General features: G+C 41.0%; 2 protein-coding genes and 1 non-coding gene across 6 annotated transcripts in view; all 3 read right to left on the reverse strand.

Moving 5' to 3' along the window:
* The window catches only part of nckap5l (NCK-associated protein 5-like), a 57,474-nt gene extending 47,661 nt beyond the window's left edge, over positions 1 to 9,813 (reverse strand). For 2 of the 3 annotated variants that reach the window (XM_031725714.2, XM_039603870.1), the window contains exon 1: positions 9,511 to 9,813. Coding sequence is in view for 1 of the 3 variants with exons in the window: in XM_039603869.1 (XP_039459803.1) it covers positions 9,033 to 9,060 (28 nt within the window). In the remaining 2 variants the exon portion in view is untranslated. Of the gene's footprint in view, positions 1 to 9,032; positions 9,363 to 9,510 lie in introns of those variants that run through there. The other variant, XM_039603869.1, reaches the window with a different exon arrangement.
* Positions 9,814 to 9,878: 65 nt separating this feature from the next.
* Positions 9,879 to 21,067, reverse strand: kansl2 (KAT8 regulatory NSL complex subunit 2). 2 transcript variants are annotated; one of them, XM_031725704.2, is made up of 10 exons: positions 20,947 to 21,067; positions 19,319 to 19,576; positions 18,973 to 19,145; positions 18,316 to 18,430; positions 16,583 to 16,746; positions 16,338 to 16,501; positions 16,082 to 16,178; positions 14,285 to 14,538; positions 12,816 to 13,019; positions 9,879 to 11,458 (listed from the first exon to the last, which is right to left on the reverse strand). In XM_031725704.2, exons 2-10 carry the CDS (start codon positions 19,567 to 19,569, stop codon positions 11,369 to 11,371), a joined length of 1,512 nt encoding a protein of 503 aa, XP_031581564.1. In that variant the 5' UTR covers positions 19,570 to 19,576; positions 20,947 to 21,067; the 3' UTR covers positions 9,879 to 11,368. The 2 variants fall into 2 exon arrangements, with proteins under 2 accessions (XP_031581564.1, XP_031581565.1); XM_031725705.2 differs by having other exon boundaries at positions 12,766 to 13,019.
* LOC116309204 lies at positions 15,151 to 15,286 on the reverse strand. The gene has a single exon (XR_004198609.1). It is a non-coding gene; the product is annotated as a small nucleolar RNA SNORA2/SNORA34 family (small nucleolar RNA).
* Positions 21,068 to 21,131: the final 64 nt, after the last annotated feature.

A 21,131-nucleotide genomic window follows, 5' to 3' on the forward strand; every position in this document is an offset into this window, starting at 1 on the left:
ACATTGAATCCATTTTTAGTTGCATTTTCTCTCATTTCACTTGTTTAACTTTATAGATTAGTAGTGATCGCCAAATTCGGACAGTCCTGACAAACAACGATCAAAATATTTTCTGCGACCCAACAGACTTTAATACTATCTCCGATCATCGCACAAGCTGAAGATTTCCGATGACTCATTCACTGATTTAGCTGATATTTCTTCTCCATTAACAGCTTTACTTCCTCTACCCGATGGCCACTCACTACATTTGTAAGACAACCTCTGGATAACAAATAAGTCAGAAAATGAAGAATTATGTCTAACTGTTCTCTGTCTTTTAAAAAGAGCTTATTTTTCTTTGTTTATTGTAAACTACTCCTAAAGCTGACCTGCAGTTCCTCCTTGCCTCACCAGGCGAGATCCTATTATAGTTTTTTGTATTATTAGTTATGTTATTCAGCCAAAATGTGTACAAAAACAAACAAACGGTCTGGTTCGAGTGTCCCACATTTCTTTGTTTGTGGTTTACTCACGTTTGGTGATGTCACTTTTAACCTTGAAAATTGGAAGGAACATTTTTCCTCAACTTTTTTCTCCAACATTTTAAACACCAGAAAAAAAGCATTACCTTCTCAGGATCCAGTACTGTCATTTTGTCAGTAGCTGAGGTGACCAGGAGGAATGTTCAACCAGGAGGAGACTCTGAGGCAGACCCAGGACACCCCGGGGACTTAATTTCTCCATCTCAGCTAGTTTGGGAATGTCTCTGTATCCTCTGGGGGGCTACGGGGGGTGGCTGGGGAAAGTGAGGTCTCGGCTGCTGCTGCTGCTGCGACCCAGATAAGGCACAAAAGAAAATAAATGGATGGGGGCCTTTTGGAGTGAGTCCCTTGATACCAAGATATATCGGTCCTCTTTTAAAGAGCATCAAAGTTTGCATTCTGTGGTCGAAGGCTGGATGGGTGGTGGTGGTGGTGGAGTCAATTTGTTAGCCTGCAGATGACAGTTTTTATCCCAGCAGGGACTTTGTTGTGGTTTGTTTTCACTCACTTCCTCCTTTTACTTTCACTCGCTGCTTTGTCAAGACAAACACAGATTGTGTTTTGGGTTCAAATAGACACTTTCACAACATTAATGTTACATATAGGAATGAGTCATGTCCAGTGATTTTAAATGTAACGCCAAGCGGTCCTTTACAAGCTATGTGCTGAGTAGGAAGTGACATCTGATGCTTGTTTTATGATTGAGCAGGGTTAGCGTGAAAGCAGTCTGTGGGCAGTCAGGGACTGGCCGTCTACCTGCAGACAGCGGCTATTGTTAGATTGGGACAGAGTCACAAATATGCGATACCACCGGTCTGTGGGCTACTCCCGCTTGTAGCCCACAGACCGGTTGTGTCACATGTTGGTCTGTCAGTCAGCCGTGGAGAAGAGCAAAGTTATCAGATACAAAGATCTGAAGTGAAACAGGGTGTTAAAAACAATTTAGTGTCGGCAGACGCTGTCAGTTCTTTTCATGCTTAATGTTTTTGTCACACTTGTCCCATTCCTGGTGAACGCGGCTGTCACACCCTTCCCTGTTTTGGTCCACTCGTCAACCGGTCGGCATTCGAGGGGCGTATACTTAATCCATGTCCAGCGACATGCCGTTGGGATTTTGGAGGACTGCATGGAAACTCATTTGGGTGGGTGAAAATCCCTCTCAGTTTGCTGTGCAGACGGATACATTTGCGGGGCGATAAATTACGCTTAAGCCGTGCCATAACCCCGAACACCAAAGGACACCGTGTGTGTGCATCTGCAAGACTCCATTAGTTTTGACAAAACAGCAGTATTTGACATGGGCTAAAAATAAAAAGGTCATATAATTAATCATTCTTGGTGGCTTTACTGCTTGTGCTGAACTTTGAAATCATGAGTAATATTTCTCTTTATAAATGATCCTTTAATCTCTTGACTACTTTTTGAATTATGAATTGGTAACAGTTTCCCTGGTCTGCTGTGTTTTTACAGGGATTTTTAACCGTAGCTCAGTTGCCATAAGGCACTGGCCTGCCATCAGAAACACACTGGCTTGCAGCGACCTGCCCAAAGAACACTTTAGAGCAGCGGTCCCCAACCTTTTTTGCCTCACGGACCGGTTTATGCCCGACAATATTTTCACGGACCGGCCTTTAAGGTGTCGCGGATAAATACAACAAAATAAAACTAGTACCGGTACCAAAAAAAGAAGATTTATTCATAACACATGTGAAAAGACCCAGGAAAACTGAGTTAACGATAAAAAAGATAACAAAATAACGCTGAAAACCGATAAAAACCCTGAAAACCATACATTTCACACCTGAGCCTCAACTCTCGCGGCCCGGTACCAAACGTCTCACGGACCGGTACCAGTCCGAGCCCCGGGGGTTGGGGACCGCTGCTTTAGAGGACAACCTGCTGCCACCAGAGCCACAAACTCCTTCAAGAGGACGTCTTCAAATGTTTGTCTGACAAATATTTAATTTAGCCTTAATTGAAAATACAAAAAAGCACCAGGTCTTCACACCACTGAAACCACTTAAAGCTATTAATAAACAACAAGAAATCCAGACACAGTTACCATTTGTCAAACCAGAAAGTTCAGTTCCCTCCAAAAATCACAGTGCCCAGTCTCAAATGATAAACTTTGTTCTTCAAACTAAATCTGTAGATTTCTGGTTTCTGTTCCTATTTTTTATTTTTTTTACAATATGAAATCTTTTGATGAATCATATCTGAGCAGGTTTTAGTTGCGAGACGGTAAAAAGTCCATGTGGAGAGCGAAGGAGGGTCTGAATGTGACAAAAGTGCAGTTTGAAACAATCTAATGTCTGGCAGGCTTCTTTAATTTATCTGCTTCAGTAAACAATGGCTAGAGGATGGAAAGCCTAAAAAATAAGGCAGTCAGTTACAGTTAGATCAACGTGTCACCCTTAACTGCAGCATCAGCTAAAAACTTTGGCACTCTTTTGGATTCAGAAAAGCATCAGGCAGTGGCTCAAATGTAGAATTCAGAGACGAATGGGTGCCAACATGGTGGTTGCCTCCATTTTTATATGCTCTTACCCCCAGAGGCTAAGCTGATGGGTTGCCAGATTATCAAAGTAGCTGCTGATGAATTTTCTGCAATAATTAACATTTTATTAGTCACTTACAGTTTGCAGTAAAAAAAAAAAAATCCACATTTTACTCCCTTTCTTGTTGCTTTAATCATTTATCAAAATTGTTGCCGATTAATTTTCTGTCCATAAACGAACAGTTTGGGTCGCCTAATCGTTTCATCTCAGCTCTGTTTCCCAGCGGATTGCGACCGCTAATAAAGTTTTTAATAACTGAAACCAGTTACTAGAACCAGCAGCCAAATTAAACACTTACTCCATGCCACGTTTCCCCCTCTGCAATAAAGCCTGAACAACGTATGTGGCGTCTGCGCGAGGCCGACTGCAACAAGCTGTGGCACACAAAGGCGTGCAGAACATCTGTGGACAATTAGAGGCGAACAGAGCGGGCGAGCACTTATACTGCCCATTACACTTGAATAAGTCACTGGCTTGGCTTCTCATGATGTAATGCGGCTATCTCAAAGTTGCATCGGGATGGAGCGCTCGCAAAACTTCAATCGAGCTCAAACACAGGCACACAAACCGTAAATGTGATCTTGCGAGCGCAGAGTGGAACCACATTTCTCCGCACAGCAGCCCCATAATACTCTCATGCTCTGAGGTCATTTTATCAGGAAGAACCGCTCGGTGCGCTGCATGTCCCTCACCAAATATTGTTCCAAATGTGACACATTCAGGTCTTGTTCTGAAATCCTCCCAGCCTCGTGTTTAAATTCTTCCAGTTACGTGACTCAAACAAACACATGCCAGTAATTCCACCCAGTTAGCAAAGGTAGACTTCACATTTACAGCTCTGCACGCTTCGCTGCTGTGGTGTGATATAAATCCATCTTCCACACAAACAGAGAGGTGGTTTGCTCACTGTTGTGCAGATGTTTTCCCAAACATCTGCTGAAGTTTCTCTGAGCTCACTTTAAATCTGTACTTAAGATCCTGTGATCCTGCAAGTAGGCCTTTTTGGCATCGCCAGGCAATTATGGTGCAATCTTCAAATTAAAGCAGCAAGAATAGACTTTGCTTGAAAGCAGGAGGCATGATGTATCCTGCAGTTACATTTTTATGATAAATATGTGTATATTTATTGATTTTTAAAGATTTACTTACTATAATGAGACTTATGTTTAGCACCTAAGCTAAACAAATGGAAAATCCATACTGGGAGTTCTCTAATGGTGCTTCAGATGACACAGTGATGACCTGAAACTACAGAAATCTAATACTGTGTTGTAGGGATGGTCGTGATTTTTCAAATATTTGACTATTTATTAAATAATAATAATAACAAAAAGAAAACAATTGGTTACTGACTGTTGCTTTCTGTTGTAATTAACAGAGTCTGTAAGTAGCTAATGGGCTTGTACAGTCAGTGGGGGCAGTAATGGACCTCGATGTCAAACCATTAAACATTTGAAGGTGCAGAGAGATTAGATGCTACTCTACAAATCTGTAAAGTCAAAGACGACCGCTGTCAGAAAGTTCTGAAAAACAAACATAAATGTGATCCAGTGTAAAGTTCACCAGGTAAAACCTGCAAACAAACATTATTCCCGTAGTCAAACCTACAAAAAAACGCTCCTTAGACATCCAGATGTTCATGCTGTTCTCACGTACAGTAGAGGTCCAATCAGAACGCCAACCTCAACCATGAAATGCTGATTGATTATTCCAGTGAATGAATAAAATGCATGTAACAACATCTCACTGACAACTAATTGTGTTAATAAATGGTGGTGAACTCTTTTCCACATACAGCATTACCAAAGCTTTTATTTTGGAAATATTTTTCAAACAAGACTAGACGTCAATCACAGCTATGTGCTGTCATACGAGAGGGACTCTATTGAAATGTACCGAATATGAAAAAATGTCTTTGCTTGTAATACCTTCGGTCCATTGAGGGACCGGGGACCTCTGGGAGTCTTCTCTGGTGCCTGGCATGGCGACGCTGGCAGAGGACTCTTTGCATCATGGTTTGGGCTTGTCTCATCCTGCAGATACTTGATTCGATTGTTATCTAGAGAATTTGGAGGCTTCGGGTTCTTTGTTGTGTTCCTTGAGGCGTTTCTGTCTTTTCTGTTGGTCTTGGCAAGCTTCTGCAGGTGTGGTTGGTTTGCCAAAGCTTACAGTACATGGCTAGTAGACGTTGATAGATTGTACATGAAAGATGGATGTTTTAAATCCGTATTCCTCGTGATGACCTGCAGGGGGCCACTGTTCTGGTTGCAAAAACATGTCTATGAGAAAATGAGCCCTTCTGCTGCCTTCTATGACCTCAGTAAACACTTTCCTGATGAATTTCATGAAGTCTGTTCCCCATTAGAGTCAGAAAGGACTCGAATGTGATGTTATATGTTATGACATGATAATACTTATAAGCACGCGGAGTTCCACTCCACCCTTTGCTTGTCACTTTCGATTTCAAAATATCGATACGGTGACAGTCAAAATGCTCAAGTCAAGGTTTCAAGATGGAGCTTCACTAAGCAATGGTTGATGTCACCGTGGCAACATACAGTTTATGTACAAGTCAAAGTAACCTTTCAATTAATGAAAGATTTCCCAGCACTGCACTGCAGATGTTCTAAAGTTCACAAAGAGCTCTTAGAAATACATCTTTAAAGTATCAAAAGGTTTAACTGAGTGACCTCAAATCCTTGTCTCAAACAATTTTTCTGGGAACTAATCAGTCACTGTGTTTAAAATATGATGTAATGGTTTCTAGGTCCTTTGTGCCATGCGGTCAGAGCGGATTTCTTACATGATATATGGTGTTTGTCTGCAACTGCCAAAAACAACAAACTACATCATTACAAAAGCAGACAATCTGGACGAGGAACCGAGCGTACGTCATTTCTTCTCAAAGCAAAAATCAGGTAAAAGCAGCCTGCAAACACTAAAAGATTCATCGAGTGTTTCATTGCAGATCTTCAGTGAAACTTTAATATTTTACAGCCTGAATTCCAGCCATCTCTGCAAGCCTATAATTCAGCAGGGTTCAAACAATGCTTGCGTCCTCATTTCTTCTGACCTAAAGCTTGGTCCTTCTTCAGAAAACGATGAGACAAAGGAAACAGCATGAGTGTATATCTGGCCTTGAACCAACAGGCACAGATCATTAAAATGGATGTTTTTCCTCCAACAATGAGGACTCTTTAATAGCTACACAGCAATTTCTAAGATGTTTTAACTCTCGTGTAATCGCAGAACGGCCCTACAACTTGTTAAGATTGCTGGCACATGTTTTATAACCTATAAAATTCCCCACAAGGTGAAAACAAACAAGAAACAATCCACCCCATTCAGAAAATGTGGAAGGTATCACAGTTAGTAAAACGCAGCTTTGTTAACATGAACCAGCAGATGGTGATAAGTTGTTGTTGTGCTGGGTGACATGGATGCATGCAATCTGTTGCTTTCACTGACGAGTTGAACTATCAGAACTTAAACAAGAGAAAAACATTATGAAAACATATTTTAATAACCAGCAGAGAAAAGGTCCAAAATTCTCCAGTTTGTGCTTTACTTTGTCTTTTGTGATTGCAACTGAAAATCTGATGTGAATAATTCAATGACATCACATCAGGCTTTAGGAAATCTTAATAAGAATCGCAAAAATAAATCAAGAAATCACTGCATGTCTGTTTGTTTTCCACAAATCTCAATAATAAAGACTTTTCTGGTCTTAGTCGCTAGTTTCTAGTCTTAAGGAACAACATGATGTTCATATTGTAAATTATGGTTCGCATTATAGCCCCAAAAAAAACTAAAAGAAGCCCCGATGTAAGTATCACGTCTAGTTCCATAAAGCTAAAACAGTGACAGCCAAAACTCGAAGCTTCACCGATACATCCGATAAAGTCCAGGTGTCCCACTGGGGCATCATCCACTGATTTCATATTAGCTGCATTCACATATCTGCCAACTATTGATAAAATACCAGAATTTCACTCACCTAAACCAAATCACAAACTTCTTGGATGTTTTGCATCACAATGAGCTCCAATGACTGTGAGCACAAACCTAGCAGACACCAGTCATCTCCCAGCAGCCACGCCCCAGACTCCAGTATCCAGTGTTGTTAGTGTTGCTATGAAGTGCGAAAAACTGTCCAGAGAGACCAACTTTATTTCTTCTATAAGGTTTTAACATGAGAGCATTTTTGGGAGGCAGCTTCAAATGGTGATTTCAGGAACTGCAGTCATTGGCACTCCACAAGTTGCCGTTAGAGTGGCAACAACCTTGTGAAGAGGGAGGAAGTTGTACTGACCAGCTGGTTGCACAGAGGCCACCTGGTGGCTTTGTAGACAACATTTCGACAGATGGAGACACTTGTGATTTTTGCTGATTTGTCACAGTTAATTGATGTACTATCACTAAAAGACTGCATGCAATTGAAACTTGTCCCCATTCTATCCAAAAAATGAGCTTTATTGATGATGGCGACTGACTGCGAGGGGTCGCAGACCTGGTCCCCATCTTTGGAGCAACCATTTCAAAAGCAGCAAGATCGTGCCGCGGTCTCTAACCACTGTTATCCCTACTGTAACTGTAGTATAGATTACACGGAAGCTACGTCCAGCTTTAACAGTCTGAGTTAATAAATGAACCTTGAGTGACAGTGACAGCTACTGTTGCTAGTTATACGTCATTTTCTAATATTTTCTAAATAAAACTGTTGTAATGAAAATAAACCCTGCACTGGTTTAATGCCATGTTGATGAAAATCAGTTTGTTGACAGTTGGATTATGAAAGCCAACAAGGGCACTGATATTTTCCAGATGACTAGATTAGGTTTCTTTTTAAAAGTTGTAAACAAACAAAGACAAAAAGCGTCACCGTTCTATGGCCTGACAAGGCCTGACCAGCCGTCCTACAAAATTATCAAAACAAAGTTTTCACCAAATCTGCAAAATCAAATGCAGATTCATGAAGGTTCCCTTCAACTTCTGCTTTGTGAATGTCATGTATAATTCAGAAAGCAGCAGGCAAACATCAAACGTCAGAAGATCTGATGAAAATATGGCATTTCTGTTTGTTTCATGTGTTAATTAGAGAAAGGTTATCCACCCCTGCGTGACTTTTCATATCTTCATCAGTTTATGACCTGCTTGGTTGCATTTTCTTTTTATCAGCACAACTACCAACTATTGCAATGTTTAGCCTGTTTTAAATGCACTTATTGTGAAAATGATCACTTTTAATTCCTCAAAACACTTTCAGACTTCTCCTAGACAAGCAGATCTGCGAGGATTAGTTGACTGATCACAATCACTGAAATGTGGGGATTGTCTTTTTTCCCCCTGGTGTAAAATGAATGATTTAATTATTTTTTAATTAGACACAGCGAGTCCTGAATTTTGGGTGAGTGTTTAAAATGATAAAATGATCCGTAGAACACAAAAATATCTCCCTATTAAAGACTGACTGCTTGGCATTGCGCATCCTGTTGTTAAGCTGGACTCTGGTGGTTTTCCAAACTCATCATATTCATACATGCACACATATCAATTCAGACTGGAGGTCAGCGCAGACCAGCTGAAGTTAAATTCCTCTAGTCTGCACGGTGAAAGTCACATTTTTAGAGGAACTGGAGCTCAATTCGGCTGGTAAAATAATCAAACCAACACCTCTCCTCCTTAAAAATGATCTGAACTTCACATGATATAAAACAGGGTGGCTCATCCCTCCTCGCATCCACGCTGCAGACACATTAATTCATTCACGAACATCGCTGTGAGGCTGTATTATTCTTGATTTAAACCCTCTGGTTTGTGCAGCGTCAGTCTCCATTCAGCCTGGATCTCTGACAAAGCCCGCACTAATGAAGCGCAGTTTATTCCCATCATAAACTGCCTTTTCTCTGCATCGCTGCGAGATGACAAATGAAAAACGAGCCGCACTTACAGGACTCGGATGACAGTTCCTTTTCCATGTTCCCTTTTCAGGTTTTCGAGGCTCAAACGGCGACAGGGTGTATTTCAGCTCCCGCGTAACGCAGCTGAACCAAACCGGATCTGAGCTTGGAAAAGCCTCCTGGTTTTTCCTTCTTTTTTTGGCCCCTTTTCTTGGGGACAGGCCCTCCAAACCCAAACCCTGCGCCGAAATGGGTCCCCTCCGCCACGGGTAAGCGCGCTGTTACGCCCTTGCGTTTCTCCCACAAACGGAGAAAACGCAGGAAAAACGCCGCAGCGTTTAAGGCTGAAGCAGCCCGCAGCAGCAAATCAACATTTTCAGCTGTGAATCGGCGCAGCCTTTACATTCCCGGTGATGTTAAAACAATGAAGCGCATGCAAACGGATCAGTGTCGGTATTCCTGCGAATCCATCGGCAGCCGAGCATTTCAGCACATGAAACGGCGTTTTTCCGTTTTTTAAAAACTCACCTCATTTGGATGGAAACTGCCGCTGTGTTGCCATGTCCGGTAAAGATAAAAATATACTATTTTTTCTTCTTTTCTTTAAAATCTCTACCTTGTGCTCATTTTTGCGGCGGTGTCCTGCTCCCCCCGCAGCGGCCGCTCTCCTCCTCTGCCTCGCCGTTTAAGTGTTTGGGTTGGAGGAAAAGTGATGTCATTGTATGAAATTTCATTACCCGCCCCACTTTTTTTTTTTTTTTTTTTTTTTTCGGAGGCTGTCCCACGTTGCCAAACATAACTTCACCATATACTTAAAAAAATCTGCCCCGTATGTGTGGTTTGCTGTGCCTTAAAATACTCCTGCAGGCACCACCAATATGGACACGACCAAGAAATCCATCAGAAAATAATTTATTTGTGGTTGAAAGGGTGACATTTTTAAAGTTAACACACAAACAGCTGAAAACCTGATACAGCACTCAGGCTTTAAGGCATTTAACCCAAACAACTAGAAATAATACAACCGCATGACAAACAGAGGTAGGATGAGTGTATGGAGCTAAAACTGGACTAGAGGCCTCAAACAGCTATTTTTCTGAAGGTGACCTCAGGCTTAAGTGCAAATCTGGACTCGTCTATGTGGAACTGAAACATGCTCGAACACTTTACAATACAGCCTGCGTTTACTGGTGTTTGAATGGAGGTACAAAGGAAAAGAACCGCTGGAGCATAAACACGGGTGTGAAATGAAGACTCCAGCTCCAAATTTTCCTCATGTACACTTGACAAACATGCACTAAACTGCACCGAATCTTTAGTACTAACAGAGGGAGTAAATCACAAAATCCTTCCAAAGGTTCCTGTTATCCAAAGCCAGATGAAGGTTTCTTAACAATGTGTGAAAGCACAAACTACATCTGTTAAAGGTTTGTTGTTGATCATAAGCATAAAACAAGTTTTATAACCATATATTGTCTTTATTGATTTAAGGTTCCCTTTTCTCCCGCAGTAACAGCTGAAGCTATAAACTGCTTTACTGCAGGAATCATTTTTAAATTTCAGCAGTGAAGCATTTGCAGATCAGCACGCGTCTTGTACTTTTTATTTATTTGTAACTACAACCAATGAAAATGTGGGAGATAAATGTGGGTGATGAAAAGGTTTGCTGTCCCACATAAAATGAGACGACTGGTCGTCCCCGAACTCGCTCAAACCAACTGAAACACAAAACCACCTTAGCAGACATAATAAAAATTACATCAAGTATTTCTGTAAATACTGGCTACTAGGGCATATGCAACAACAGAATGTGTTAAAGTGTAATAATGGGAGAAAGTTTCCAGTTGCTTTAAAGTTTTATGGAAATGTGTTTTCTGCTGCAGTGGTGGAAAACATGCCGATCAGAAACAAAGTTACCTAAAACCCCATTTCTTTCCTCATCTTTATTTCGAACCAGGCAGTAAGAGCAGAAACAGTGAGGCACATCACAATGATGTTTATAACTGAAACTGCACAGTGTAACATTTTACCCTAAACTTCAGTTTTCTCCCTGCATTCCTCTAAAATGTCCAGCTGACATTTATGATCCAAACGCTTCCCTCTCAGCTGACCTTTCCCTGCACCTTCACACGACTCACCTGAAACGGCCTCACACTGGGCGACGTCTCATCTCATGCTGGATTTTCTATAGTATGAAACCAGGAGTCTAGTTCCCCACATGAAGTACAATATGCTGAAAGGTTATTATGGAATTTCTGCCCATTGATTCCAAAAACATGTCGCCTACTCCAGCTTTCAGCCTCAGTAGGAGCCTCTGAGTACTTTAGTACCTAATTGTGGGCTGTATTATAAACGAGTAGCAGTGACAGTTCTTTGAAATGCTGGTTCATCTGGGAGCGTCGGCTGCAGCAGAGTCGATGTCTTGGAGCAAATTGTCGGTCGTGTCTTCCTCACCTCCGACTGCCTCTGACACCATCTGAGTGGAAGAACAAAGATAAAGCACATTTACTGCTAGTTCAGATCATGTGTTTGTGTAAAGGGCCGACAACACAGTACAAAAGCTTCTTTTCAAAGGGTTCAGTGATTCTCTTAATCCCACTGAACATCTCACTTCATATTTTCTTTACACCACAGCTCTCAAAGTTTTGAGGACAGAGTGCAAAATCTAGAGCAACAGATTGAGGGGCACAGAGAAGAAATACAACATCAAATAAAATAACTAAAAACTAATAATTAATTAAAACTGAAATTAAAATTTAAGTGTTAGAAAAAAGGTTTTAGTTAAGAGGATTTAATTTAGTCCAGCTGAAAGTGCATTTGTGTTGATGGAAAATCTCATTGCCTCCACCGTATGCAGATAAGTTGAGCTTAGGCACGTAGTGACTGCACAAAGGCCTATTTTGTAGCACGAGAAACCCAGCTGCAGGTAAAGCCTGTAATGAGTCTGTTCCAAGGACTGGAATTGTTTTGCCTCTATATAGTTTATTCTTTAGTGAGATGGCAGCTGTAATTCTTGAATACATTTGCTCTCGGGAAACGTTAGAGGGTACTACTGAAACTGGAAAATTTGCTATTGGTGTTGTCCTGGACTGCTGCATCTTAGTATGTATAGTAAATGTTATGGTCTGTGGGCCACGTTGTGAACCACAGCTTTACAGACTGAATGTGACCAGCAGAGGTCTAATGGTCCCTGCAGACCAACATGTACATGTTGTGGCAGTCTATAGCCACTTGGGGGCAGTCACAAATATGTTTGTTTACTGCATGTTTGTTTATACGAAGTTCATTTTTTGTGGTGAATGCCCCCCCCCTTTTCTTAACTGAGGCAAGATTTTATGGATATATTTTTATTTTTTTAAGACTTTCTCTCTCCCTCTCTCTCTCTTTTGAAGAGAATACAGCTATGACACAACACATGCCCAAGAATACACCTGTAATCATGATTATTTGTTATTTGTATCCTTTGTATTTGTTCAAAGGTGTTCATAAATTAAGTCAAATCATGTCAATTAATAAAAATCTTAGCACAAGAACAGTGTTTTCCTTCAACACTGTTCACTCATATAAAGACGATGGACATAAAACAGGTTATTTTAATAAAGGAGACTGCATCCTCAATAAAAGCTCCTAAAGGTACGTCTGAGATAGAGAATAAATAAATAAATTAATTAATTAATAACATAAAATCAACCCTAACCTTTTTGAGTTTCATTCTTTTTTCCTGTGATCAACCTGAAAATGTTTTCAACACAGTACAGTTTGAATTGAGTGCATCAATGTTACCTGTCACAATAAGATATTCACGACGACAAAACCCCTGATTGAGAGTTAACCTGGTTGTTCATGATGGCGTCCACATCTCTCTCTGAGAGTTCCTGCCCTGAGGTGTCAAGGTCCTGGTCTGGGTCCTCGCCAGTCAGGATGTCCATCGGGGCCTCAGCTATGGCTCTGATGGTTTGGTCCTCCAGGGCCAGGGCTGTGTCAAACTGCAGAGGGGACGGAGGACCCTGCATACCGTCCCCTTCCACATCCAGGTCCTGCAAAACAGAGATGCCCAAAATCTTAACACCAACATTGCTATTGGACCCATCTTTGATGGTATATTTATAGAAATCCCTCCCTCCTTGTTTTTTTTTTTTTTTTAAGCTTGGCTTCATAGCCATTTGTTTCATTTGACTCAACCTGAGATCAATCTTAATGGATCTGAAAACAGAAGGATAACATAGAAGCTTATATGTCCCATTATATGCAGACAAACAGTGCCTATGTTGGTAGTAACCCACAAACGGCCCATTCTAAGTGAGGAAAAAGCCTGATTGGGCAAACCGTACCAACATTTGGTCCGTAAGGCTGCATTTAAGATGCTGCTTTACTGAATCATTGTAACCTGCTGCACATGCAACAGTCTGTCCACTTGCAGCCTCTGCCCCACTTGAGCCAGACTCCCTCTCCTTTAAAGGGTTAAAATCCAGAATATATAATTAAATATAATTAATATTTGAAATGTATATTTCAGGCTGAAGTAGTTTTATAAGAGTCATTAAAGTGGAAGAAATATTCCTATGTTCTCCCCGTGTTTGTGCGTGTTCCCTTTGGATTCCTCCCACAGCTCAAAGACATGCAGTTAGTGGGGTGATTCTTAATTGCCCATAGATACAGACAACCATTTGCTTATGTGGTAGCCCTGCAACAGACAGGTGACCTGTCCAGGATGTACCCTGCCTCTTGCCAAAATTTTAATTTTTTTGAGTGATCACACTTGTCAATTTGCACGTCATCAGTGACATTGTCACACAATTACATCCTTTTACGCTTGCCATTACGGGGTTACCAAACCCTGCAACATTCCCCGGAAAGATCAGTCGGCACTCAGAGAAGAGTACAGGTGTCATCACACAGACATGATAAAGAAAACATAATTGGGTAACTTCAATTGTTAAAATAACTTGCTCAAGTAAAAGCCTTTCGTCTGCTGCAATTTGTAACTTTCTGTAGCTTTTGTTGTTTGTACTTTTCTGCTCAGTAATGCATTTAAAATAATTGTGAAGACCAGCAACCTCAGGAAACAGGAAACCGACAAATACTCTACTCCAGGACACATAGTACAAAAAACAGAGGCCATGGTCAGCCATACTACAGCAGCATGACTCGGCACACTATCCCCTGCTGTGGTGGAAACTTTACTACAGCTTGTGGAAAAACTCATTCAGACTGATACTCAGCTTTCACAAGAGGAATTATGTGGAACGTGATATGTGTATTAGAGAGAAGAGGTTGGTAGGTGACTGTCATTTCTACGTACATCACTGAACTCGAGAGGGAGGTTCTCTGTGGGCTGAAGCTCTGCCGCACTCAGGTACATGTCTTTGCTCATAGGGGTGAACTCCTCCTGTGGCGGAGCCTCCTGCTCGGGCTGGTACATGGGCGGAGGCAGGGTGAGGTGCAGCGGGCAGCGGGGGTCGTCTGACTGACCCATGTGCACAGTACGATCACATGGAACATCTTTTAAACCTGGACACATTTTAAAAAGGACCTGGTTGCTGTCCTGGTAGATATCTGAGCACGTGGCTGTCAAGGTAAATTAGATGATCAAAAGGAGAAAAAAAAAAAAAAAAAGATAAGAAAAGAGAGAGAATACCAAAAAACTAATTAAAGGGGAAGAGTTGCAGAGAATTAATGCCAAGCTGCACTGATGCTTTTCTGGAGGCCCTCTGTTGTTCAACACTTGCACCCATTTCTAATTGGCTTTCAAATGTCACCCATCAGCATCCAGCATCTACAGTCGGCCCATTTTCCATTCTCTGACACCATTTCATTGAAAGTATATGGCAGTGAGACAACTGCCTTCAAAAATCACTGTTTGTATTCATCAGAATTTCTCAAATCTTGTGCCTGACTAAAAAAAAATATATATATATCTTAGAAATATTTAGAAAGCTTGATAAACCTCCTTGTTGCATTAAAGCGATGCCTTCATGGTTTTGTAGAGCATGTTAATGATAAAATTCTTATGTCTGGGCTCAGCTTAATCAAACTAAACTGGCTACTGGAAGAACGAAAATTCCTAATATTCAATAAAGGAAATATGTTATTCTCACACAGCGAGAACTACAATGCAAGACTGAAAAACATGAAAAGTTACGCTAGTCAAAGTAGGTTAAGAAAGATTTTTGTTCCTTCCAACTGAATTGATTAGCTCCTTTGTAATTCTGGGAAACAAATCAACAGACCACAGGAAGGTGTTTATCTAGGCTCCCGTTGAAACGAACAGCTACTACAAGCTGCTGGTCTTGATTGGGGCCAAGGGGAGGAGGGTGGAAATGAGAAACGTAACTGAAGAGTGTAGAAATCAGCAGAGAGCCAGAGCAGATCAGTCTACATCTGGCTCATTCATTCAACAGAACAGAGCTTTAAAACACACTCCATTTAAACTTAGTCAAAGCTTGCCTTTGTCTCATCAAACCTTTCCTGATGCATTATGAGGAGCCGAATGAGATCAGCCTAGTGTTAATGTCTAGCACAGAAGCAATACGAGCAGAAATTAAGCAAAGAAAGTCTCATTTCATGACACGTCTTCAAACACAGCTCCTCTTTTCACTGTGGAGCATCTCTGCACTCAACTCTTTATCTCTGGTAACCGTTCTTGAATGAAGCCACAAAGCCGCTCCAAGCTGTTAAGAGAATATTACACTAGCTAGCATTACCCAATACACCCTTTGGCATTAAATTTTGTATCTGAGTAGTTACTAGTATAACAACAATAGCAACAGCTTATTTCACAAATCATATAAAATTGTGTGTCACAATGTTTGCCCTGTTAAATTTGGCTGTGCATCATTTAACATGATCTTATATTAATGTATACTGTTCACTTGATTAATTGTGAGTAGGAAATGTGTACAGTTGGTACAGTCCCCCTCTCAATACACTATATATTTTACATTTAAACCCACCAATTGGCAATAGAGGGCAGTCTGTTCACCACGCTTAAACTGGTTTTGAAAAATTCATATCATACGTGATACTATGATGAGTATTCCACCCATCATCTTTCATTCAGTGATTATTTAGTCACACTATTAAAGCCATCAGAGGATACGTGAGACACAGTGTCGGGCCATAGGCAGGCAGGGATTGGTACATCGGGTTCCCTCCATGAAGGAGATGCATTTTTCACTCACTGTTCTTGTGTGTGGCTACAACAGAAATAACAAACAAACATTAGATAATTAAGTGAAACGTAATCATAAACAGTTGACGGTTTTTAATTATCCCTCTATGACACGACTACCAGAGAATATAAGTAAAGAAAATGTACAGATTTCTTTAAACTCAGTATTAATTCAAGTTAGCACCTGAGGGCCTCCTTCTGTCACAGCCTGCCTCCTTTCCCTCAGCTGCCGGTGCAGCAGGGCCTCCACCCCGTACCGGCGGCGGTATCGACGCAGAGCTTTAAGCTTCTTCAGGTTCTCCCTCTCCTTCATGGAAAGACCTTCAGGCCCTGTCAGGAGGCTGGTACCTGTCATCAACATTAAAAGGTTTGTGTCACTCAGAATTAAGAGGAGTGAGCAGTAAAAGCATAAATTTGTCCTATGATTACCTATAGCTTCATGCTCCATTTTGCGGTTGTGCAGGTATCTGCGCTTCTTCTCTTTCAGCAGGTGCTGCAGGCGTTTGAACTGATCGATATAGAGGGACTGGAGTCTGATAAGTTTTTCTCGAGTGATTAGCGCCACTTCTTCTGCAGTGTACACTCCTGCGTGTCTGCCAACACATAGCATTGAAAATCTAACTTCCATTGAGTTTCAAAACATTAAACTACTCAGTGTGTAACAACTTAAGACTAAGATAAGTAATTTTTAAATTAACATACAACATTGTGTTGTGCCATTGGATGATGAGCTCAGGTATTAAGTCAGAGGTATTAAGTTATTAAGTCAGAGTGATCACTAACAGCTTGTCAATAAACATGATTCGTGCCTTTGTAGGTTTGCATATTAACTACTTACTCTTTTTTTTTTTTTAATTTTCTGTCATTTTTTTTTAGCAAAAAGAAGAACGAAAAAAGCAAAAGCAAATCAAACTCTGTTCAGAATTTTTATGTTATATCAATGATAACCAACTAATTTAATCATCATTTATATAGGGTTGTCAAATATTTGGCCGGGGGGGCAGAACTTGCCCCTTACTAGGTGTGTGAAAATTGTAGAAAATTCAAAATTTTCAACAAATAACACTTTGAACCCACGAGACATTTATTCATTTCGATTCGACAGGGATGACTTATTTAATTGTAATTATGATTCAAAAACAAAGCATGAAATTGATGTGCTGCACAATAATTGTTGCCAGTTACCAACCCTTGTCCATAGTTGTGCTTTGAAGTAAACAAAAATGAGCTTGACGCCCCAGTTTAAAAGATACCAATTCAAGGCTTTCGATCATTACAAAATGGGATGTATATCTATGCCGTGTATACTTTACTTCACTTCATATTGCCTGAAGTGAAATCTTAAACTCGTGCTTTACTTCAAGCTGCCACGACCTGTTCTTACGCATGTCCAATACCAGAAGCCTGGGAAACATCTTTAAAATAAAAGGCTACAAAGCACTCCATATTTTCTTAAAGGGATTACACTTTTAACTCTGTAGCTCACATTCCAGTGAAACTGCTTTTTAATTCAGATAAGAGCTAAGGCTACGTATACACTAATCCCCATAAATTGAAAAACGCGTTTTCAACTAAAAATGCTGTGCGTCCACACCATCATTTTCATCCACACTGAAAACGCTACGTTCCTATACTGCACATGCGTGAAAAGTAAGACAATTGAGGTGCGTCATTTCCGTCTGCCATTTATTTATTTTCCGACTCTTTGAAAAGTCGCAGCAAAATGTCGAGGAAAGGTGTCGGGTTTTATCTGGTGCTATCTGAAGCATGTACAGACTGATATTAATCTTTAATAGGGCTGGCAAAATTGAGAGCTAACAAAACAACTGCTGCACAATGTCGTCCGCCATCTTAGTTGAACTGGTCACATGACTGCATCAGATGACTAAAATGAGTCACTGTTTTCGAAATCCTCCATTTTCGCTGTCCACACTGCAATGCGAATACGGTGTTTTCAAATTTATCCACTTTGGAGAGTGTTTTCAAAGCAAAAATGCCGTCTCAGTGTGGACGGAAGGCCAAAACGGAGAGAAAAAGACGCATTTTCAAGCGAAAACGTATAAGTGTGGACATGGCCTAAGCCTTCTATCTTGAACTACAGATTCTTATTCAAACTACATAACTACACAATGTGAGTTGAGAAGAAAATCTTAAGAGCTTACTTCAGAGGATCCTCGTGATCACTATCGATGCTGTCAGCCTCGCTGTCTGGGTCTCCTCTCCATGTCTGGTCCAATACCAACGGCCCCTGCTCGTCCTCACTCAGACTGTCCTCATCTAGCAAGAGGGAGGAATTAGTGGTATTTTTATCTGACACTTTAGGTCATGTTTAACATCACCCACACAAACGTGTGCGTTTAAGAGTCCTCTGACACGCTTAACATCATTGATGCTAGTTATTTCTCTTGCTACAATTTAAATACAACTTGTCTGGTAATAGGCACTGCTAAAAATGATACATTTTCATAGATAATGTTCATTACTTTTTCTTGACATTTAGCTATGACGGGAATTAAATGACAAGGAAAAAAAAAATCTAACAAAACAAAATAACTCTTTCACTGTGACCATTACAGACGTTTGCAAAGAGATGGATGTCCTTAGTTTGAACTTAGTGTATTCGTACAACAGGAAATAAATCAGCATTTTACAACATTTAAAGAACAACTAATGAGCTATAAACTTTTTTAATCTTTCCACAAGTGTACCAAATAACCCAACCAATAAAACTAATAAAACAACAAACAGTCTGTACAACTACATCAGCTTAACCCACATGCACCCAAATTACTATTTCCAAGTCAAAAAGTGGCCATTACCTAGAATGCGACTGGCTTCAGAGCGTCCTCCATCAAGGCTGTGTGACTCTGCTCGGCTGTACCCACTAAGTTGAGACAGCAGGGCCTCTGGTGACGGACCAGAAGACGCCTTTCTCATTTGAGCTCGAAGAGCCATGGCATTCCTGCGAGCGTGCTCTGCACAGAAGGTCACTCTACAGAACAGACATTCAAATTGAAATTAGGAGGCTGCGTGGTACTGATGAGTTTATTTACATTCCCCCTTCTCTTGGGACTAAGTTCCCATTAATGAGATTCACAGCAGATAATGATGAGATTTAATTTCTTCTTAACGATTGTTAATGGCTGATTTGGACCTTCCACCCACCCGTCTTTCCTCTCTGCCTTTGGTGCGGCATTGGGACACCGCTTCCCGTTCTTGGCAGAGACGTAGCTGCACTGTTTGTAAGGCGCATTCTTGTCCTCCAAGATGTGTTTGATGCAGAAGTCCAAGCCTTCAAGTCGTGGCTGAGAGCAGGGCCGCTGGGTGAAGGAGCAAGCCTGTGGCTCCTGAGGTCGGGGTGTCTGGGTCACCCGGTTCCGACTTGAGGGCAAAACGTGGATTCGTATCCTGTTCATTTCAAGCCTGCGTGTAAATTTAATAACAAAAATAAATACATTTTTCCTGTTCACACCAAATGTTTGTATGGCTGCATGCATGAATAACTGCAAGAATACCTATAAAAACATTTGTTTGAATGTTGGAATAATGTTGGTATGTATTTTTATTCAAACTACTATTTTTGGTGACCAACAGGCTGGTATTTCAGAAACTGCTGATCTAGAGATCAAAGATGGATCACACAGATCCAACTCTAGGGTTTATAGAGAACAGTATGAAAAAGAGAAAATGTCCAGTGAGCAGCAACATGTCAATAAAAAAAAATTAGAAGAGGATGGCTAGACTGCACTGAGCCGATAGGAAGGCAACAGAAACTCAGATAACCCCTTGTTTAATCAAGGTATGCAGAAGACCACAGCATGTCAAATCTTAAACCAGATGGGCTACAGCAGCAGAAGACTGGATGATGATACTCCTGTAAGCTAAAGCAAGCAGGAGGGGATTGGAAAAGCAATGTCTGGTCAATTTAATATATATTGAAAGGCCAGGATCTGATGTAAACAACATGAAGCTCCATCCTATGGTGTATCACCAGTTCAGGCTGGTGGTGGCGGTGTAATGGTCGTTCTACGCACACTTTGTTAAAATCCCACAGCATACCCGATTCTGACAATGTTCAACCCTTTATGACCAGAACACTCATGATGGCGGCTTCCAGCAGGATAACATACCGTGTCAGAAAGCTTTAAACTGGGTTTCTGAACAATTACACTGTACTTAAATGGCCAGGATAGATACTCGTGGTTTTTCGCCTTTTGATCCCAAATTTAACCAAAATAGAAAAAAAATATATAGAAAATATGCACATAAGGTGTCATAGACCGAATCACTATGAGTACTTAAATTTAAATGAAGCTGTATAAAAATAAAACAATGTTTTCATGTTATTGGTTTACTGACGTTTAATTGGGCGATGTCAGTTGGTCGTTATTAACTTGAGTAAAAGCTTATAAATATTACGCATACGACCTAAAGGCAATTGTAATAAGTAATAAAGAGTAATAAAGGCCGCATTAATGTAGGAGAGAACGGCTTTTTCTTTTAATTCAGATATAAATCGAGGAGACAAACTCCTCTCTGCGTTAATGGATAAACTCTAACCGGGCGCCACACCGAGCTTCAGCCCGCCTCTCCTTACTGCGTCACTTTAACAGTTAAAACGGCAGTCGCCATCTTTGATCAATCGCTGCTAACGGCAGCTAAATGCTAATTTTCTCATTTTGCAGCGAGGATAGCAGGTCGGTGCCAAAAAACTGCCGTATTCTTCCATAACGCCAACGTGATTGTATGCCAGAACATGAACATATCGCTAATTTCTATTTGCGGCCGCCTACCTTTGTCTCGGACATCCGAGCTAGCGTGGGCTCCCGAAGAACACTGTTACGTCGATTTTCCTGCATTCCCTGTTAACTGCCACAGCCGCCGCTTACAATAAGTAACCCCGCCCACCTAAAGATCCGATTAGCCAGTGCGCCGGAGTGAGGTAGCCCATTGGCCTATCCAGTTGCCATTCAAAGTG

This window comes from Oreochromis aureus, linkage group 20 (genome assembly GCF_013358895.1).
Source record: "Oreochromis aureus strain Israel breed Guangdong linkage group 20, ZZ_aureus, whole genome shotgun sequence".
Classification (NCBI taxonomy): Eukaryota; Metazoa; Chordata; class Actinopteri; order Cichliformes; family Cichlidae; genus Oreochromis; species Oreochromis aureus.

Bases quoted from the DNA above. Each gene is read 5' to 3' on its own strand.
- kansl2 (XM_031725704.2), bottom strand. From the start codon at position 19,569: ATGAACAGGATACGAATCCACGTTTTGCCCTCAAGTCGGAACCGGGTG. The intron at 18,431-18,972 runs GTAATGGCCACT...CCCTCTTGCTAG, and splicing joins TGAAGCCAGTCGCATTCTAG to ATGAGGACAGTCTGAGTGAG. The intron at 14,539-16,081 runs GTATCCTCTGAT...CCACGTGCTCAG, and splicing joins GGCCCGACACTGTGTCTCAC to ATATCTACCAGGACAGCAAC.